General features: G+C 35.6%; 1 protein-coding gene across 1 annotated transcript in view; it reads right to left on the reverse strand.

Annotated features, from left to right (window-relative positions):
* The window catches only part of LOC150082172 (SIN3-HDAC complex-associated factor), a 99,679-nt gene that overhangs the window by 57,752 nt on the left and 20,023 nt on the right, over positions 1-21,904 (reverse strand). Inside the window, exon 2 of the mRNA XM_090380442.1 lies at positions 9,921-10,071. Within this exon, the coding sequence (XP_090236568.1) occupies positions 9,921-10,071 (151 nt within the window). The remainder of the gene's footprint in view (positions 1-9,920; positions 10,072-21,904) is intronic.

The raw sequence follows: 21,904 nt of genomic DNA on the forward strand, positions 1-21,904 counted from the left end.
AGATGAAAAATACCTGGAAGTAATTGTCAGTTAAACACAAAATTCTCTGAGAAGTGCAGACAGGCTGCCAGTACAGTTAATGGGGTGTTGACAATGATATACAAGAACTTTGCTAGCAGGGATAAGAAAGTGATTATCCTATTATACATGCAATGTCCACATCTCACTGCATACAGGTCTGGAGGGCTCATTTTAGGAAGTATGCAAAGCTGCTGGAACAGATACAGAGAAGTGCAACAAGACTTGGGAGGAGAACAAAGGGGTGCTCTTACCAAGAAAGGCAGTTCAGTTCTGAAGTGTTTAAAAAGGTTTTGAATTACTTGAGCAAATTCAATGCCGATGGCATTCTTCCTCTTGATCAGACTGTGCACATCATGAAATATAAATTCAAACCGAGAAGGAATGGTTGCAGAGCAGATGTGTGGAAGTTTGCCTTGAGCCAATGGGCAGTTGATTGCTGGACCAAGTTTCTGTCCATTGTTGTGGAAATGGGTAGGTTGAATAAATTCAAGGAAGAACTAGACAAACTATTGGAGGGGATAGATAAGTGACGTGGGATTTTTTTTTTTGCTGATGCTATAAGTTTGCTTTCTTGCCACTACTAATACTCATACAATAACTTGCATTTATACTTTGCTTTGATCACCATCAGTTAGAAGATGAAGAAAGATGTTGCGGTAGTTAAAGGCATTATATGGCATCTATTAATTGAGCAGATTGCGAAGACAAATACATTTGAATTATGGAATACAATACTTCTAAAGCAAAAATCAGATACTGCAGGAGGAGAATGCCAAAATGGATGCAGAGCTGGCCTGTCAAACACAGCAGAAAAAGATAGCATGGGATAGTTATGGTGATGAAAAGTACCAAAGCCCACAACAGGTACAAGCTGATTAGTAATAGCACCACAAATAAAGTTAGGGAGGCCATAGCTGTGTATGAGAAAGCATACCAAAGAATGGGGACAAGGAATTTTTCATGTACATGAATACAATGAAGAAGAAAGATAATCAGATTGGATCCTTGTGTAGCCCTGGGTTTTGGGAAAGTCTTAGATAACCTAGCTGATGTTGCAGATGAATTGAATAGGTATTTTGCACTGGTCTTTACTGACTAAAGACCTTTTATGGTGAGAAGAGGCTGTGCGAGCTAGGCTGAGCCATATGAAATTAGTGATTTTGTAATTAGAGATGATTGTTTATTAGAAAAACTTTTGAGCATAAAGGCAAGTAAGGCTCCCAGAATTGATGGCACATACCCAGAAATTTTAAGGGAGACTACCAGGGAGTGTATTGAACCATTGAGGTTAATTATGAGGGCATCTTTGGACTCGGGGGAGATTCCTCTGGATTAGAGAAGTGTCAATACATAAAGGTAGTTCTAAGAGTGAAGTTGGTAACTACAGACTAGTTAGTCTGCCTTCAATGGTAAGGAAAATCTTAGAGGCAGTGATTAAGAATGCAATCCAGGAACATTTAGATAGATATAGCATAGAACATGGCTTTGTTAAGGGAAAATCATATTTTACTAACTTAGTAGGATACTTTGGAACAATTACTCATGAGCTGGATGTAGGGAACAATTTAGGCATAGTTTATTTGGATTTTAGCAAAGTATTTATTTGACTTGGTCGCTCACGAGAGGTTATTGTATAAACTTGAACAGGTTGGGATTACTGGTAATATTCTAAGATGGATTGCTGGGTGGATGCAGGGTAGAAGGCAGAGGGTTGTGATTAATGGATATTCTTCAGTTTGGTGTAATATTAGGAGTGGGGGCCCCCAAGCATCAGTTTGTGGACCACTGTTGTTTCTCATTTTCATAAATGAGATCGACGAAGGACTAGAAGGTATGTTGTCAAAATTTGCAGACAACAAAAAGATTGGTAGAGTAGTTAATAATCAGTGCTAAGCAGCGCTCCTTCAGGATGACTCGAATGGACTTCAGAGATGGTCAGAGAAGTGGCAGCTATGTTTTAATGCTGCTAAATGCAAGGTCTTACACACTTGGGGAATAGCAACCCCCAAATATAAATGATACACTGGGTGAGACTGAAATAAAAATAATGGAGGAAAGGAATCTGGGAGTTATGATAAGGGCAGATATGAAGAAAGCCTGTGGTGTCCTATTGATGATTTATTAAACATTATTCTGTAGAGGTAGGGAGTTTTTTTTTTTTTTTTTTTGGTAGTTGTTGGTGCATCGGCTTCTATGGCCATAATGCACCTCCCAAGGTTTTTGCAGTACTTTGATCCAAGCCCGAGACCTTTGGGTTGCTAGGCAGGCACTTTACCCACCCGGCTAGCCCGGTCGGCAGGTAGGGAGGTCATTATCCCACTGCATAAGGCAATTGTAAGACCACATTTGGAATGCAGTGTTCAAGTATGAAGGCTTCATCTGAAAAAAGACAATGAGCTGTTTGAAAGAGTCCATAGGCGGGCAACTTGAATGGAGAGATTAGCAAAATTGACTGTACGAGGAAAGAACCTGATTATGTGAGCTTACAGCTTGGCAACCAGGCAGCTCAGAAGTGACTTGATTGGGGTTTATAAGCCACTGAGAGGATTAGTAAAATTAATAAGGTGGAATATTCCTGTTATAAAGAATTCCAGAACTAGGGGTAATAAATTCAAATCACATAGGTTGAGGTTAAGATTAGATTGTACAAAGTTTTCTTTTAGCCAGCAAGTCATTGATTGCTGGAACAAGTTGTCCTTGTAGGTAGTTGTGACTAACAGTTTGGATAGATTCAAAGGTCGATTGGATAGTTACCTATATAAGGAAGAAAGCATATAATCTGTATTTTCTTATCCATTTGGTTTTTTTTTTTTGACAGCACAGCAATAACCTGTAGTTTTCTTGCACTATATGGCAAATACTATTACTATTTATCAATGTTAAACCTCAACTGCCATTCTCCAGCCCATATGCTGAGTTTAACTAGAACCTCTTGAAGTAGCGTACCATTGCACAGTTGTTGATTATTGCTGCAATTAACCACTGTGGCACCTTTCTATGAAGAGCAAACATCAAAATTGAAATACCTACATCAGTATCATTAACAAACTGAGGGAAGATGGTTGCAGAAAAGATGTGCGGAAGTTTGCCTTCAGCCAATGAGTGGTTGATTGTTGGAACAAGCTTCCATCCATCATCGCAGAAATGCATAGTTTGAATAAACTCAAGGAAGGACTAGACAAACTATTGGAGGGGATGGATAAGCAACATGGATTATTTTTTGCTGACACTGTATAAGCATGCTTTCTTGCATCATTTGCCACTGCTAATACCTTGCATTTATCAACGTTAAGCCTCAACACAATCTCCAGCCCATATGCCAAGTTTAACTAAATCCTCTTAAAGTAGTATACCACTACATAGTGATTACTGCTGCAATTAACCACTGATACCTCTCTCTCAACGAACATAAAAATTGATGTAACTACATCAATATCATTAATAATTATTAATGACACCAGCCCGTGCAGAAACCCACTTTTCATATTAGTCCACAAAGAGCAGTGTCCATTTATAACCATTCTTTCATCCATAGTAGTAACTTTCCCCTAATGCCACAATGCTCCAATTTATACAGCAATTGGATATAGTCTACGGTAGCAAAGGCTTTATTGAAATTTAAGTACAGTAGACTCTCGATTGTCCGGAATAGATGGTAAAAAAATATTTCTGGATAATCGATTTCCCGGTTAATCCAAAAATACAGTAAGTCCTCAACATACATAAGACATACATTCCAGGCCTTCCTACATAAGTAGAGTTTTATGTAACTCGGGAATGACTAATAAAATATTGCTGCTATATCCTCAGAAGAATGAAGAAAAATAGTTATATATTTTTAATTGGTTCAATTGAAAACTTTATCTGGGGACAGCGGTGAAGTAGCCCGAGTGGCAAATAAGAAGAGAAATAAAAGGAAGAAAAAAACACGTTATTGTACTGTAAAAACTGGTATGTATTTCATAGCCTTGGTTATTATAGTTGACTTTCATAGGTACCGACCGCTTTCTCGTATTCTGCCTTTCTCCTTTGTGTTCACCGTTGCCACTGACAAATCTGAATTCCACACGATACTTGTTAATGTTTGGCCATTTTCATATGTCCTTATTATTTTAATTTTCTGATTCAACTATCACTTTCCTTTTCTTGGTAGATTTACTAGTAGTGCTGTCACTTATTCTCCTAGGTGGCACCATGATAACGGTCAAAATGAAATTTTTTTAAAGGAACTTCACAGGGTTAAGGCGAAAACTCATTATGATCATTCCACCCGAGCTCACATTTTACTAAAGCACATTTCTGGAGGTCACTGCCATAAAACAAAAACAATTTGCACTTTCCAGGTTATTGGAAAGTGCAAATTCACCCTCTGAACTACCCTTATGAATAAGATATACATTTGCACATTTGTAATCTGTAGGCACTTCTTTAAATCTATACAGTAATTGGATAGATTCCATCTGTTACAGGTAAGTTTTTCATTTTTGTCTGCAGCAATTTCTCTCTTCTAACTTACTTTGTTATTATAAAATTATTTAACTCCCAATCAGTATTTATTAGACATACTTCTGCTAACCTCATCGATAAAAACCATGTGAATGTAGGTAAAATATTTATTCAATTTATGAGTAGACTGTACATGATCAGTTGGAGCAGTGTGACATTGGAGGCAAATTGCTGCTATGGATAAAGGGGTGGTTGAGGGGGAGAAGACAGAGAGTGGTAATCAATGGACACTGCTCATCGTGGACTAATGTTATTAGTGGAGTCCCTCAGGGCTCAGTGTTGGGTCCATTATTGTTTTCTGTATTTATAAATGATATTGATGATGGTATATCAAGCTTAATGTCCAAGTTTGCAGATGATACAAAGGTTGGCAGGGTTGTCAAGGACACTACTGATACTATGCTGCTGCAACAGGATCTGGAAAGGTTGAGCAGATGGGCTAAAGAGGTGGCAAATGAAGTTTAACATTGACAAATGTAAAGTACTACACATGGGAAACAGCAACCCCAGAGCAACGTATCAACTCTGTGGTACTACACTGACAGTGGTAGAGAATGAAAGGGACTTGGGGGTGGTTGTGCAGGCAGATATGAAGTTCTCTGAGCAGTGCAGACAGGCTGCAAGAGTAGCTCATGGAGTATTGTCAATGATATACAGGAATTTTTCCAGCAGGGATAAGGAGGTGATTATTCCATTGTATAAGGCAATGGTCAGGCCACACCTAGAGTACTGTATACAGGTCTGGAGGCCTCATTTCAAGAAGGATGTAGAGCTGCTGGAACGAGTGCAGAGAAGGGCAACAAGATTAGTGAATGGAACAAAGGAGTGCTCTTACGAAGAAAGGTTTAAGTTTTGCAAATTACAGTGTCTGGAGACTAGGCACCAGCGAGGTGATCTGATAGAGGTGTATAAAGCCTTGAATGGTTTAAGCATGCTCAATGCTGATGGGATTCTTCCTCTAGCTCAGAAAAATCACCTGAGAGGGCATAAATTCAAATTGAGGAAAGACAGATTTAGGATAGACGTGCAGAAATTTTCCTTTAGCCAGCGGGTGATTGGTTGGTGGAACAGACTCCCATCCCTTGTGGTGGAGGTTGATAGCCTAAATAAGTTTAAGGCTCAGCTGGACAGGTATTTTGAACGAACAGAGGGGTGAAGTGGAAGTGGGTTTTTTTTTTGGTTTTTTTTTTGGCTGATGCTGCATAAGCTTGCTTTCTTGCATCAAATGCCTCTACTAATGCTAATGCTAATCCACAGTTATACTATTTATATCCAGTGAACCAATGTGATTTTTCTTTCCTTCTAGTGTTAACATAAGCAAAGAATTCTCTGCTACTATTCTTTGTATTCTTAAACAGGACTTCTCATAATCACTTTATCCATCATAGAGCTTGCCATGATGCCCATTATAACCTCAAAAGAATTTGCCCTAGTATGCCTAATCCCTCAACTTTATTAGAAAGTAGTTTGTATTTATTGCAGAATTATGTAGATCCTCTAACAATCTATAATCCAGCCCATATACCCAATCCTATGCATTTTTCTTCTCTGCCACTAAGCTAATCAAGTTTGTCTGACATCCACATTACTCTAAATCTTGAATATCTCTTTGTATAAAATGCTTAATAGCCTCTATGATTATTTCTTGAAACACTTCCCATTTAGCATTTTCGTTGTTCAACATTTGCTGGTTCCATTGAAAAGATTTAAAAAACATCTGAGTCCATTATAATCACCTTTGCAAAAACAAAAATGATTCCTTTTATCCCTAACAGTCATTTCTTTGACTAAATTCCACATCAATACACTATGAACTACTGCTTAAAGGTTCTTGTACTTGAAGATTCTTAATACATGTTGAATCAATGCTGATAATGAGACCAAGAATATTGCTTTCTCTTGTTTCCTGTCTAACATTGGCATAGAAAGCAGTCACTCAGTAAAAGAATAAATATTTTGCTACTGAGTGAGCTACCGAACCATGATAAGACATGCTAATCTGCTTTCCCACTCTATCTGTCTGTGCAATTGTTCATTATACTCATCACAGTCATTTGGAATATAAGACTCGAACTGTAAGTTTTGTTTTTCTAGTGTTTATGTCCTCCAGACTGACTCAATATTATACTGGCAACCTATATTTACTAGTTGTACAGTTTTAGAGACTGTACTTTTTAACTAAAAATCTTTCTCCACCATGTCCTACCCTTTCTGTACACATTATAATCACCATATTCAAATTATGCATTCCAGATTATGCATAATTAATTAGTGAAATGTTTCTGTTATAGCTAAATGTCAGCATGTGACTTAACCAATACTTTAAACGCTGCTATTAATAAAGACGGTAATTTTTTTTTTGATTGTGTAACGGAACAAGCTGCAATGTAACAGGTTATAGATTGCAATTATATACTGTTTGAAAAGCATTACATGGATTGAATGCTCAATTTAAATAAAATCAAATACCACACTTAAAAGTTTGCCTTGCAGTTTTAAGTTAAGGTTACACAGTTACTCCACATTTTACAATGAACTATCTGTCTGCTAATATACAAAATAACAATGTTTCTATACACCTTATTTGAAGAACACTGAACATGTAGCTCTTCTGACTACAGGAAGACTTTAGCTTTTTTGCCTGATGAGTGTGTTTTGCTGAGGTCGGTATACACGTGGTCAGTTTCAATAATTCGGAAAAATGAAATTCACTATAATTGGTTAACACTTTTTTTTTTATTATTGTTGTTTATCATTATACATTTGTATTTCAATTAACTTTTAATAAATAACAAACTTTTATTAGTGTTATTTATTATAAAACATCATTAATTTTGACAATTTCATTTTCATTGCAGATAATTAGATTGCTCACTAGTTCTACTCCATCCATATTCATCATTTTTGCTCACATAATACTTTTAATGTGTTAGGTAATCTAATGCATCAGCATATTTTTTTTAATTTGGGGTCATACTGCTGTTCAACCATTTCAGGTTCTTCCTCTTCCTCCATAACTTCTTCATTGTTTATGCCTTCCACCACTACATTAGTCTACAGAAACATATTCATCACTGTTCATTGATGAATTTCCTAGTGTTTGTAGCAAGCCATTAAGTACAGATGCATCAGCTGCACCCACAAAGTCACCATCAACACTGACTAATGCTCAAATCAAATACTTTGTGGAAGCAGTTTTTAATTGTAGAGGGACTAACTGCATTCCATTCTGCACTAATCCAGATTGTAGCTTGTAGTACATCTATACTTTTACAGTTTTGAACAATTTTTTCTTCATTAAGTTTTAAAATCAGGTGTTTAAGAATCATTTATTGATATTTCACCTTAAAGTTTGCAATTATTCTTTAATCTAGTGGTTGAGAAGCAGGTGTGACACTGGGAGGGAAAAAAAAAAAACCAAAAAAAAAAAACTGTTTTAGCATTATTCAGTTTAATATGTGGGCAAAATGTGGTTGTCAAGAAATAAAAACTTTTGTATTCTGGCAAATCATTCTTTTATCCAAAAGATCAGCCATTCTGCCATTATCTCCCTTGTCACTTAAGCCTTACTGTTTGATTTTCAACGTATACTGAGCTTGCTTAAATACAAACCTTTAAAATGCCTTGGTTTTATAAATTTGCCTATAATGAGAGGTATTTCCCAAGTGCCTGTCATGCTTATATACAAAAGTAGAGTTAGATGCCTTTTGCCACTTTACCTCCAGCATGTTTCCCCTCTAAGGCACATTTATTTTAATTTTTTTTTATTATTATTTGGAATTGCACAAGAAAAAGACCCATTTCATCAACATTCAATATGTTTTCTGATGAGTATGCAACAAGTATTGATGGCAGCTTTTTTTACTACTCAGCAACGGTTTCGCAATTAACATCAGCAGACCACACAAATTGTTTTGAAGGAAATATTGTGACATCTACCGAACTTATCTAATCAGCCATTAGATAAGTCTTTCCAATTTTAAAATGATCAGCTAAATAATGAACACTACACTTTTCTTTTTTTTAGAATATTCTATCACTTCTACTTTTTCTTTCAAAGTTAACTGCTTTTAAAACATACTTGTGGTAGTTTCTACTCGTCAGGTTCAGTAGAGTTACTACTTGTCAGGTTTCTTACCTGGGCCTGGAGCTTTGCACAGAATTTCACAATTGTCCAGAATCTGTCCACTCGAAATTTACTACAATACTGTAACAATCACACACTGAGGAAACAAAACTGAGCCTTACAGAATAGATAGATGATAGTGCAGATATGAGTCATTTTTTTCACACATTGCATATCTAGACATACCATAAGTTTAGTGCTGATAAACTACAGAGTGGTTTCAATCGAAGATTAAGTTTGACCACCAGTTTTATTAATGTAACATGCATTTGTAGAGGACTTTAATGCAATGCATTACAGTCTGTTTGTAGAGTGTTAATTTTTTTTAAAGAAATTTATTGTACAATACTGTATTACAATTGTACTCTCACATTCACGCTAAAGCTCTTCCACAAAGTCTCTCAGGTTTACAATTTTATTGCCTTGATAAGTGATGAGCACATCAGGGAACTGCTTCAGACAGTCAAAAAAAAAAAAGTTTGTAAATTCTATATCAGCAGTTGTGAATGTATTAACAATATATTCTGAAATCTACTCCATAAGAAATCTGTGGTTATAACAAGTCTTAATTAGTGCCACTGTTACTGTAATGACCTTGACATTCTCTTGCCTTCATGGCTAAATGAAGACCTACGAAAATGCGTACGTGTGCGTGTCACCAGCAACGAACACGTTCATCTGAAATGTCACCCTTGAAAAAATGTTAAGTGTCCATTGCAGGGAGATCAAAAAATCAAAAAGGAGAGCTATCAAATTGTCCGCGTCCACACTAGACAGTGTCTGCTTTGAAGAGGTTGCTTAACATGTAATTTCAAATAATTATGGCTGGGACCAAGACTGAGGTGTCTGTTAAAGGAAGTTTCACTGTATATGAATTAAAGTAAGGTTACACTTTTTTTTTACTCTTTTTTTTTTAAAGTTTATGTAAACTTTAAATCTTCTTACTTTAGCTCAAAACATATACCACGGTGAGTAAAACTGCACTCTTAGATTATTTATAATTAGTAATATTAAAAAAAGTAAAAAAATATGAAAGTGTATATTGTATATGAGCTAAAACTCTGAAACAACAGGAACACATTTATTAGGGGGGGGAGTTGAAATCCCCAACCAACAGACATCTATTTCTTCCTTTCCCATGGTGCAGTAGGCTGTTTGTAACAAGCAAGTTCTGTGTAGAATATAAGGAAATCAATGGTAAAACATTTTCAGTGTAACACAACACTAGGTGTTCAAGAAATAAACAATACAAAATTCTGAAACACACCTGATATATCATCTGACAAACCACCACATGGACTTGATCCTTTCTTTTCAATAGGTATTTTGGGTTTATGCTTCTTAGCTTGTTTCACTTTTGTTTTAGTCTTTGTTTTATTAACGTATTTAGTTCCAGGTCCTGCCCGAGCATCAACTACCTAGAGGATAGTAGAGGTACACCAAAATAAAAATTTAAAATTGAAAGAAACTTAAAAATTAACACTGAGTTACCTTTTTCAATTTTACTGTTTACAACTAGTATATATACTGCCTAGCAACTTTACCAGGACTACAGCAGCTTGGGCTACAAGCAATAATCTATGCAAAAATATGTAAATCACCGAATCGTGCATTTGGAATGTGCAGAAAGCACTATAAAACTATGTGACCCAATTAGTGCTGAAATCAGTAAACCTCAGCATCACAAGGCATCAGCAATAGCACACTATGCAAATGATGCAACAAAAGTCTGATACTCCTGCAGTAGAGCATCTTCACAGAGGCTAATAAAACTGGACACCAAATCTTCTGCATCCATTCTTTGCTATAAATGCAAGGATGGGTGTTGGAGGACTGAAAGCAAGCCACAGGGTCCAATGGGTACCAATTTATGCTTTTCACTATGGATGAAACTACAAGTGACACCAACGGCGCCTCTGTAGTCAGGTGGGAAGAAGCAGCAGTGCGTAGCACACGCTTCTTGATTAGACCGGGGTTCGAGCCCGTCACCACCAAATACGGAGGATGCGGAAAGGTCAGGGAATGACCACCGCATATTCCCGGAGCAATATGGCCTTAGTTGCTAATGCTCCGAAAAACCAAATAACATAACAACATAACAAGTGACACCAAACAGTCCTGATGTGCACCACACTGTCAAAAACCTCAATTCTATTCAGCATCTGTGGGATGAACTAGAAATGATTGCCCAACACCACTAAAGGAAAGGAACAGTTTCTTACATGAATATCTTAATATTTTTCACATTGCTTTTAGTATTAGTATTGCAAGAAAGAAAGGTTAAATAACATTGGCCATGTAAAAAAAAAAAAAAAGGTAAACTGCAGCCCTAATCAACCCACTGCAGGATGGAAGCCTCCTCAACAATTCATGCTGAGGGAAATAGACCATAATCTGTCATGCTGGGCTGGTCCAGTGTGGGTTGGCAGATTGACCGTATTTAGCAGTCAGGGGCTTGAACCCCAGTCCACTCAAAGAGCGTGTGCTACTGCACTCCTGCTCCTGACCACTCGGCTATGGAGGCCGGTTATTGGCCATGTGTATATATATATATATATATATATATATATTAAAAAAAAAAAAAAAAAAAAAAAAACATTTTGACTATCCATTCAGATAACCTATCCAATTCTTTACATTTATTCAAGCTAGCCACTTTTCCACAACACCATGTGAAAAATTTTGACAACTTTCTTTGCAACCAACCCTTTCCAATTTAAATTTATGTCCCCTTGTGCATGTCATCAGCAATTAGTTTATTCAACCCACTAAAAGCTTTAAACAATTCAATCACATCCCTTCGCAGGTGCCTAAACAACAAAATGGTTGTTGTTGTTTTGGATTTTAGGAGCATTAGCAACTAAGGCCATATTGCTCCGGGATATGTGGTGATCATTCTTTGACCTTTCCACATCCTCCGTATTTGGTGGTGACGGGCTCGAACCCGGTCTAATCAAGAAGCGTGTGCTACGCACTGCTGCTCCTTCCCACCTGGCTACGGAGGTGCACACACAACAAAATGGAAACTAAACCAAAGTCACCAAAGTCTTTCTTGGCAAGAGTATTCTGTGCCCTTGACTAACCTTGTTGCTCTTCTTTGCACCCAGTCTAACAGACCTGCATCCTTCATAAAGTGAGACTTCACAACCTGTATAGGTATTCAAGATTTGTCCCAACACATCCTTACACAATAGGATAATTACCTATTATTGCCACCTGGCAAAGTTCCTGTATCTAATTAACAGAACCCCATAAGCTGTCCTAGTACTGTCACTGCTCATAGAAGGTCATGCTGGACTATACAATTATCATGAGGTCTTTTTTCATTCTCAACTACTTTTAGTTTGGTACCAAATTGTGTTATTCTGGATTATTGATATGAAATGCAGGTATCGATCAATGTTAAACATAAACTGGCATTTCTGAGCTGGCCTATCTACTTTATCTTGGTCTTAGTGAGGTAAAATCTCCTGATTATTGTCACTCCATTGTTGCCCACCTTTTTTATTATCAGAATACCTGGACACCAAACTTTGTATGCCTACATACATCATTAATAAATATTCAAAGCAATAATGACATCAACACTAAACCCTGTGGGACCTTACTCACAAAATTAGTTCACGAAGCACACTGGTCATTAATAACCACTGTTTCCTACCACTCACCCATCCCTTTATCCACAGCAGTAATTTGCCTTTCACACCACTCTAATTTTTACAGCAGTCTTCCATATAGTAAAAGCATCAAAAGCTTTACTGTACCTGATGTCAAAATTATCTTTTTTTGCATCTACTTCCTTTTGTGACCACCTCATAGTAGCTAATGAGATTGGCTTAAATTCATGCTGTCATTGTTATATAACTGAATTCCTATCAAAGATGACTTGCATAACTTCTTTAATTGACTCCATCATTTTCCCTTCCATTGAAGTCAAACTTGCATATCTGTAATTTTTCACTTCACCCTTTGAACCACTACCCATTGTGAATAGTAGGAGAAACATTTCTATACTTCCAATCTGTAAGGATACCTCCCTGAATCCAAGGATGCTGTCATTATCCATTATTAATTATAAGTTTTCTTTACCTCTTTTGCTACTTCTTTTAATATAACTATAGATTCCATCAGATCAGTCCAAGGTGTTATTTACTTTTAATTTCAACTCTTCCCATTTTCTTTCAGTTATCATAAAATAATTAACTATTTACCATTCAACATATATATAAGTATGTAAGAATTGAAAAGTCTGATAAAGTTTGCATTTTTACTTTTTAAGTATTCACTTTCTATATTTATTCACTTGATATGTTTTAACACTCCTTCATGCAATTACTTATAATTTACTGCCCATGGTGAGACTTGATTGATATTTCAGATCATGTTTTCAGGTACGGATACTAATATATGTAGGTAAATACAATTTTTATGGGTCTTGGATCTTTCAAGTATTAAAATTACTTTACTGTCTCCAAAATATTTGGTACCTCACAACCCTACCTTTCAGTATCCACCTTTGGATTTATACTACATTCCATCACTACTGGATTTATTTACTTCTTGGATTTTATAGCTACCATTTGTCTTTAGTCAACTGAGTATTACCTTGTATCATTTGCACTAGATCTCCTCATCAAAACACTTTTGGATGTATACTACTCTCTTTCACTATTGAGTATATTTATTACTACTAAAATTTATTCAGTACCTGTTCACTTTTGGATTCATCACCTGTATGTATCTAATACTACCTTTGGATCTATGTGACTCTTTATTCTTATATTACAACATTTTCTATATAAGTTATTTTCTACAGTCTAAAGATTTGGTGCCTAGTACCCTACTACTGGGTCTTCAGTCATCTAGTTATATGCAATCTTGGATTTGTGCCATATTCTTTCACCATTGGATCATCAGTCAATCTTTAGTCTTGAATCAACTAAGTTCTACCAGTTAATTTAAACTAGATTTCCTCATTAAACCACATCTGGATTTACTGAAATTATCTTTAGCACTTATTCACCTTCGGATTTATGCTACTCTATCAACATCATATTTATTTATTTTTACAGAAATGATTACTGAAATTACTTTATCTTTTCACTTCTAACTAGTTAAATAATTCATCATGAAAACTTTAATAAATTTGCAATTTTGGACTACAGGTTATTACTCTTAACCTTTCTTCTCCATCTCAGGATATTATACTATTCATTACATGTTTCTAGCTTTTTATGCTTACATACATAATTAATCATATCCTGGATTTAAATATTTTATATGTGGGCAAAACTCCCCTAATTGGTAAAATTTTGCTTTATTTACTAGGATTACACAACATCCAAATTTTGCTTAATGTATAATGGCCATATTATTTGGTCTACTTTCAATTAATTTTGATCTACATTCATTTTATTACTTTATTATTTGCTTAGCTTGTCACTGCTTTGTTAAATATATATTTATTTATTTATGGAATGTTTTATGTTTGTTTTCTGCATATCTTTTGACTTATAACTGTAAAGTTCTATCATTCCAACCACATTTCCACATTATAGATATACTTTCTCTTTGCCACTGCTACTCTTACATAGCTCTACACACTTATTTTATCTAAATACAACTACAGAGGTCAATATTTTCCATTTCTTCATAGCTCTTTATTAAGTCCGTTTTGCTGCTTGTAAATTGCTGTAAAGTCACTAATGTGGTACTGCTTTAGATACATTCATCTACTCAACTAAATATGTGCACTATATTTTCCCGCCTTCTTCCTTCCGCTATATATTACTTGAAAATTCCAGGTATTATTACTATTCTCTATTCACTCATTATACTTTTGGTTTCTGTTTCGGCTTGTTTTTAGGCCTGTTTGAACGCATGATTTTTCGCTTTCATTTTCCCTGCAGTATAAGCATTTGATATTAGTTTCCTTATTATACTAACACTTACAAAGCCTGGTGTTGTAAACCCCCAACCCTTACTAAAGGTTGGGGTTTACAACACCAGCTAGCCTAGTATGTTTAATATCTTTTTCTATACTTTTATCTTTCTACTTCTAGCTTTTTCCCTGTTTGTAAAACTATTAGTACAATATGAGGGTGATACGAACATTCCAACTATCCTCATTCTATTGCTATTTTTGTCTTTATTTAATTACCACTTTATCCATTCCCCATCCTCGATTTAATACCTTGCCCTATACCACGTACTTGTTCTAAATTCAAAATTCTAATTTATCTAATTTCCACAAAATTCCAACACCTTTGAAATGCTTATTTGTATTTTATTTTAGCTTTATCCTTATTTTTACCTTAATTTTTTATATCATTGACACTGTGTTGGGATTACCTTGTCCATACTGTGAGAGAAAGTGGTGCTAATTTCAATCTTTTTGCTTTGTTTGCCTCTCTCCACTGTTATGGAGAAGTAGGATAGAAATGCAGTTCCTGATACATTGTCAGGTGTAGTCCCCTGATGAAATACCTGACCAAAGTATCAATATTTACTTCAGCTTGCATCAGATTTTTTTGCATTTTTGCTATCCCTATATTCAACTTAACTAAATTTTCCCACCCATATCTGATGACAGTTATTCCAACCTTTTATTTTATTTGTTTAATCAATTGGTTGGTATTAACCTTTTTACTCTGCAGTTCCCTCACCTCTAATTGGCTTTGCAATTCAGCCTATAATTCTTAATTCATCATAACTTATAGGATATTCACATTCTTTCTATTTTTACAAACCTACATTACTTCTTTTTTATGCTATCCTCACCCTTCTAGTACTTGGCACTTTGTGTATTTTTCACTTCCATCTATGCAAACTTTATCAGACTTTTCAATTCTTACATACTTATATAAACTCTTGCATATTTTACTGCTTGCTTTGCACATTTTGGTGCATCTGTTATACCTAGCTTACTTATTTTTATCCATCAACTGAAACTACATGTTTAATACTCATGATTTTAGATCGATCTCTCTCACACACACAGTTGCTTTTAAACTTATTCCTTAAACATGGATGGCAAGTATGGTTCATTTTTTCATTTTTCCCAAAATCTCATTGATACCCTTATATGTTTGGCAATATCTGTAGGGATAATAATAAGAGACAACAGGGATGGAAGGAGAGATGGTGAAGCAGTGTTAAGATACAGGTTAAACTGCACAGGCAGTGAGATCTGGATATATGACACTGATACAGAAGAGGGAGTATAGATTTCTTGGAGATTTTGAGAATTAAATTGTGAAAAATATGGGATGAGGATAAATTTTTATAAGCCTAAAGTTATGATGGTAAAAATGGTTTAAAAGGAAATAACTATTAAAATAGATAAGAGAATAATTACAAGTGTAATATTACTGTACACAGATATCCTGAAATTTGCTAACAAGTCATGGAGAAGGAAGTGGTCAAGAAATTAGAACTAGAATTGCAAGAATGCCATTTGAGAAGAGGAAGTAGATAATTACAGGGGAAAATGAATAAAGTAAGGAAAGGGTTAATTAAATGTTTTGTATGGAGCATCATTTTGCATGATAATTCAAAATTATGCCTGTTCGATAATTATGTTTATGATGGTTTCTTATTATTTATCCAATAACAACTGCCTTATACAGGGGTATATAACAACTTCAGGTCACATTTGAAATATTGTATCTAGGTATGAAGACTGCACCTAAAAAAAAAAAAAAAAAAGCACTGAGCTTCTCAAAAGGTCCAAAGGCAATGTCCTGGTGACACTGGCAAAAGACTTTGAATATGTGGGCTACAGAGCTTAGAAACTAGACAACAACTTAGATGAGATTTGATTGAGGTGTATAAAGCTTTGAGAGGTGAGAATAAAATGAAAAACTAGGGCCATAAATTCAATTGTAGGAAGATTTCTTTTTTAGCCAGCAAGTTGTTAATTACTGGAATAAGTTGTTTTCACAGGTGGAGGCTGATAACTTGAGGAAATTCAAAGCTCAGAAAGATAGGTAACTATCTGGAGGTAACTATCTCCAGATAACTAACTATATGTGAGGAGGGAATAGGTTTTTTTTTTTTTTTTTTTTTGCCCATGCAACAAAAGCCCAGGACTTCCTTGCAACAGCACAGCTAATACTAATAAACACAGTAATATAATTACTGGTGCTAGCAGTTTATGTACAGTGCTTTTCATGTAGTGCAACTAATTGCCAGCACTATTAAGAAAAGAACCTATGCCAAGCCATTATGTTCAGGTTTGCTAATTATTTGGTAATTTTCATCCAAACTAATTAGGAATTTGCTCTTATATACCCTCTGACCTGACTGATCATATTAATATTACTAACTAACAGGAGTACAATACCTTGATGTACTTTTACTTAAAATATAGGAAATAATATAAGTACAAACATTTTTATATAAAAGAGAAAAAAAAAAAAATAGTAAACTGACAAGCAATCTGTTTACCTAATTAACATTTCACAAAAAAAAAAAAAAAAAAAAAAAAAAACAAGACAAAATGATCATATTGTTTGAGAATGACTAAAATATGTATAACTGAATGCACTATAATCGGAAAAAAAAAAAACAATCAAACTGATACATTCCAACAAATTCATTAAATTTCATGCGAAGAGGGTATTATCTATATCAGGAGTGGCCAACTTAATTTGTGATGCGATCTACTTTTTTCCTTCAAAATGTGCCACGATCTACCATTGCAAAAATTTCATTGCACAAATCGAGAGATGACTGTATATTTAAAATTCGTTGTGATCGACCAAAATTAAATCCGCGATCGACTGGTAGATCATGATTGACCCGTGGCTAACCCTGATCTATATGATAGGAGAGTAACTGTCAGGTTTCATGGCCTAACAATAACCCTCTAATTCTGTTACTGATGAGGTGTAGATACTTCACTCATAAACACTATTCAATTATTCATATTGCAATAATCATGACCTTTAATTTTTATATACACTAAGTGGCCATTTTATTGGGTACACTTGCCTAATAACAAGCAGATCCTCTTTAGTCCTCAAAATACTCTTGATTTTCCATGGCATGAACTGAACAAGGTATCACAAACATGCCACAGAGATGCTAGCCCATGTCATCTCAATTGCTTTCAACAGCTGTTGCAAACTGGAGGTTGTTGATCTTTACTCTGAAAAGCTCATTCCACAAGTGCTCAATTGGAGTGAGATCAGTTGGATGAGGAGCTAACTTCTTCATCTCATCTTCCTGGAACCAGTTCTGTACAATTCTGGCATTGACTTGGTGAATTATCCTTCTGGAAGAACCAATTTGGAGACAGATACAGTTCAGCAATGAAGGGTCAATATCAATGACATCTAAATATTGCTCCAATGGTATCAAAGGCTCAATGTGCACCAGAAAATCACTATCCACACCATTAATACCACAGCCACCACCAGCATGCCATTTTTGACATATTCTCTGTGGTCAGTTCTCCTATCAGCATGAAACAGCAGGAACCAGGATTCATCTGATTAAGCAACATTTTTCCAATCCCCAAAGTGCCATAATTCCTAAGCTCACCATAACCTTATCTTCTTGTTTTTTGATGACAGGAGTGAAACCCAGTTTGGTCACTGGCTGAGATATCCTATCCATGACAAGGTATGATGAGATCTGCATTCTGTAATACCTCTTTGGTTACTACTGTTGTACATGGGTGTCAGCCCACACAGGCCACTTGCCGACTGGGCTAGCCGGGTGGGTAAAGTACCTGCCTGGCAACCCAAAGGTCGCCGATTCGTATCCCGCCTCGGGCTTGGATCAGAGTAGTGCAAAAACTTTGGGAGGTGCATTATGGTCACAGAAGCCAATGCTTGTTTGTTATTTGGTTTTTAGAAGCATTAGCAACTAAGACCATATTGCTCCGGGATATGGGGTGGTCAAGGGCTCAAACCCCGGTCTAATCAAGAAATGTGTGCTACACACTGCTGCTCCTACCCCCTGGCTATGGAGGCACCAGAAGAAGAAACCGATGTGCAAACAATAACAAAAAAAAAAAAACAAAAAAAAACAGGCCACTTGCATCGATGAGCATTTTCTAACCACAGATTTGCCATTGGGTGAATGCTATTTAGTTATTAGACCAATTTCAACACACCCAAAAGACAATCATATGTGAAAACCCGAGTAAGGCTGCAGTTTTTCGGATACTCATACTGGCATGCCTGGCACCAGCTATCCTATTATGTTTTAAGTCACTCAAAATCATCTTTGCCCATTCTTCCACTGAACTGGGCACATACATCCCTACATGCAAACATGCTTTATCGCATGGTACGAACATGATACTGAAGGAGCAGTCCATTTCATGAAAAAGGGAAGGTATACCTAATAAATTAACCACTCAGAATATATTAAAATGGTACTAATTATTATTACGTTTTACACAACATACTATTAGAAAAATGGCCCGGAGCTTCAGGCTGCATATCATACTATGTTGTGTAAAATACATATGAGCTGAAGCAATATATGTTAAATAGATAAATGAAATACACTAACTCATCTAATTTTTGGCTAATTAATATTATTGAACCTTAAAGTAGAAATATAGATAGCCTAAGTTTTGGAACCATATTGGGTACCATTTTCAAGACATAAAACAGGACATACATAAATGTAAGTTAAAGTTAGTAAAAGTGTATGACAAATTTAGAAAACAAGGTTAAAAATTTCAGTTCAATATCCCTGTTAATTAAATCAGCAGAAGTTGAGCCTTTGATTGTAATAAACAGTTGCATAACACCTTTGTTTATTTCTAAAAAGTTTTTTGTTTTTTTTTTTTTACTCTAAGTACAGCAATGTTTCTTTTACTAATGAATTGCTATTAAATGTGATTGTCTTAAAATAAAAAATTACAAATTCAATAAGTTTCTTACATGTGCTATTTCCAATGAAACAAAGCTTTTGTTAGTTCTGTTGGGGGGGGGGGGGGAGGAACGTTCATAAAAAATAAACATGCTAAGAGTCACATTTTCTAGTTCAGAAAACCATTCAGAGCACAATAATTCATACTCGAGCATGCACTCATATTAATGTTTGGTTAAATAAATAAGTGAGGATATAGTAATAATCAAAACAAGAAACTATTTTACACCAATATCAATTGAGACAAAAAACATTTTTACAATAATTTAACATAAAAATATATAATTTCTGTATCAGCCATATCAGCTAGTCAGCCAAAGTAACAGTTTCGGCAATATATTGTTTATGTGATGCCAAAACCAGCACACTGGAAATGGAATGTGTTATTTCATGCAGAAATAGAAAATAGCCACACAGTACCTGACAGGTTCTCTGCACATAATTGTTTGGTCCCGAAACTGTTCAAATAAAAGCTTGATTATATTTCAAAATGCACTGAAAATTTCAACTATTGGCAGGCATTGTAACAACAATTGATGAACAAGAGCTGTTTGGAGAGGGGCCTGCCAATTAGGTTGCAAGTGCTACCATATTAAGCAAAGTATAGAAATCAGTTAAAAAACAAGGTGGAATGGCATAATGAAGTTATTGTAACTTATGACCTAAAGTCCATTTCATGAAATAAAACTAAATGTAAATTATGTGACCAGAAATTGAAATTATGGAAAGAGTTATACATAGTAGACTGCTCGGTAACAACAGAACCACTAAGGTATACTGATGGCTAAAGGTATGTATCAGTAGTCGACAGTGTAGCAAATATTATCCTCATATCAGTGGAGCAATAACAGAACTGGGACAGAGAAAGAGGAAGGTTAGTATTATCAGCAGGTGTCAAATGATGCTAGGAAAAAAAAGTTTATAGAGAAAAAAAAGAAAACCACCTTATTCCTATCACACCTCTCATAATTTATCGAAGTCTTCCTTAAATTTTGCTGCAGTATGCAAAAAATAAAACAAAAATAAATATCAGAAAGAGGCCAAGTCCTAACCCATGGAAATAATCAAGTTGAATATATTTCATAAAAGTACAATAAAATAATATACAATGAAAAAGTAACCAAAATTAAATTACAGAGCATTGTTGAGATCCATGCCAAAAAGAGCTAACTAAGAAAGGATTATAACAGGCCAGCATATTGGGAGGTTTTGCACAGCTGACTTCTGAGGAAATAATTTGTAGCAGAGAAGAAAAATGCATGGGATGCATCTAAATTATCAGGTGATACAGAAGCTTATGGTAGATATAAACTAGTTTGCAATCAAGTCACAAAGAAGATGAGGCAAGCTAAGGCAGATTACAAGAAATCTCTTGCAAAAAAATGCACAGAAAAGCAGCAAAGACTTCTTATATTAACAGTAGAAGAAAGGAATCAAATCACATTGGACCATTTGATGTCAATGGTTTAACTGTTGATGATCCCGATCAGACTACTGACAAACTGAATAGGTATTTTGCATCTACTCTCACACATGAGGAATAAGAATAGGTTCAGAAGTGGATGCCAGAAGTTTCTCAAATTCTAACAGGGAGCTAAATGATTTTGTGATAACTGGGAGGATAGCAGAAGAGAAATTATTGAAGCTTAAAATAAAAAAAAGGCACCTATCTGTACAACTATATTAGGAGAGACAGAAAACTAGGTATGCAAACCCATAGCCATGATTATGAGAGTATTTCTGGATTCAGGGAAGTTCCCTATGGACTGGAAATGTGCTTATGTATACACCCAATTCACAAAGAAGCATAGTGGAAGATCAAAAATACCTGAAAGTAATTGAAAGTCAAATATGAAGTTCTCTGAACAGTGCAGACAGACTGCCAGAACAGCTCATAGGTACTGCATACAGATTCAGAAGGGCAACGAGACTGGCGAGGGAAACAAAGGGTACTCTTACTAAGGAAGGCTTCAGTTCTGCAAATTGCAGCATCTAGAGACTAGGAACCCGCAAGGTAATTTGAATGAGTAAGTTCAATGCTAATGGAATTCTTCCTCTTGCTCAGGGAGCATTAATTTCAAATTGAGGAAGGATGGTTGCAAGACAGATATGCATAAATTCCCCTTCAGCGAGTGTGTGGTTGATGGTTGGAACAAATTTCCATCTGTTTTTGGTGGAAGTGGGGGGGGGGGGGGGGTAGTTTGAATAAATTCAAGGAACAACTACACAAATTATTGGAGAGGATGGACAGATGATGCGGGAAGATTTTTTCCCCCTTTTTCTGGTTGATGTTTACAAGCTTGTTTTCTTGCATCATTTGCAACTACTGACACTAATTTTAGCAAGCAATAAAGACGC

Source organism: Mastigoproctus giganteus, chromosome 8 (assembly GCF_048544385.1).
Source record: "Mastigoproctus giganteus isolate SK-2022 chromosome 8, ASM4854438v1, whole genome shotgun sequence".
NCBI classification, from domain to species: Eukaryota; Metazoa; Arthropoda; class Arachnida; order Uropygi; family Thelyphonidae; genus Mastigoproctus; species Mastigoproctus giganteus.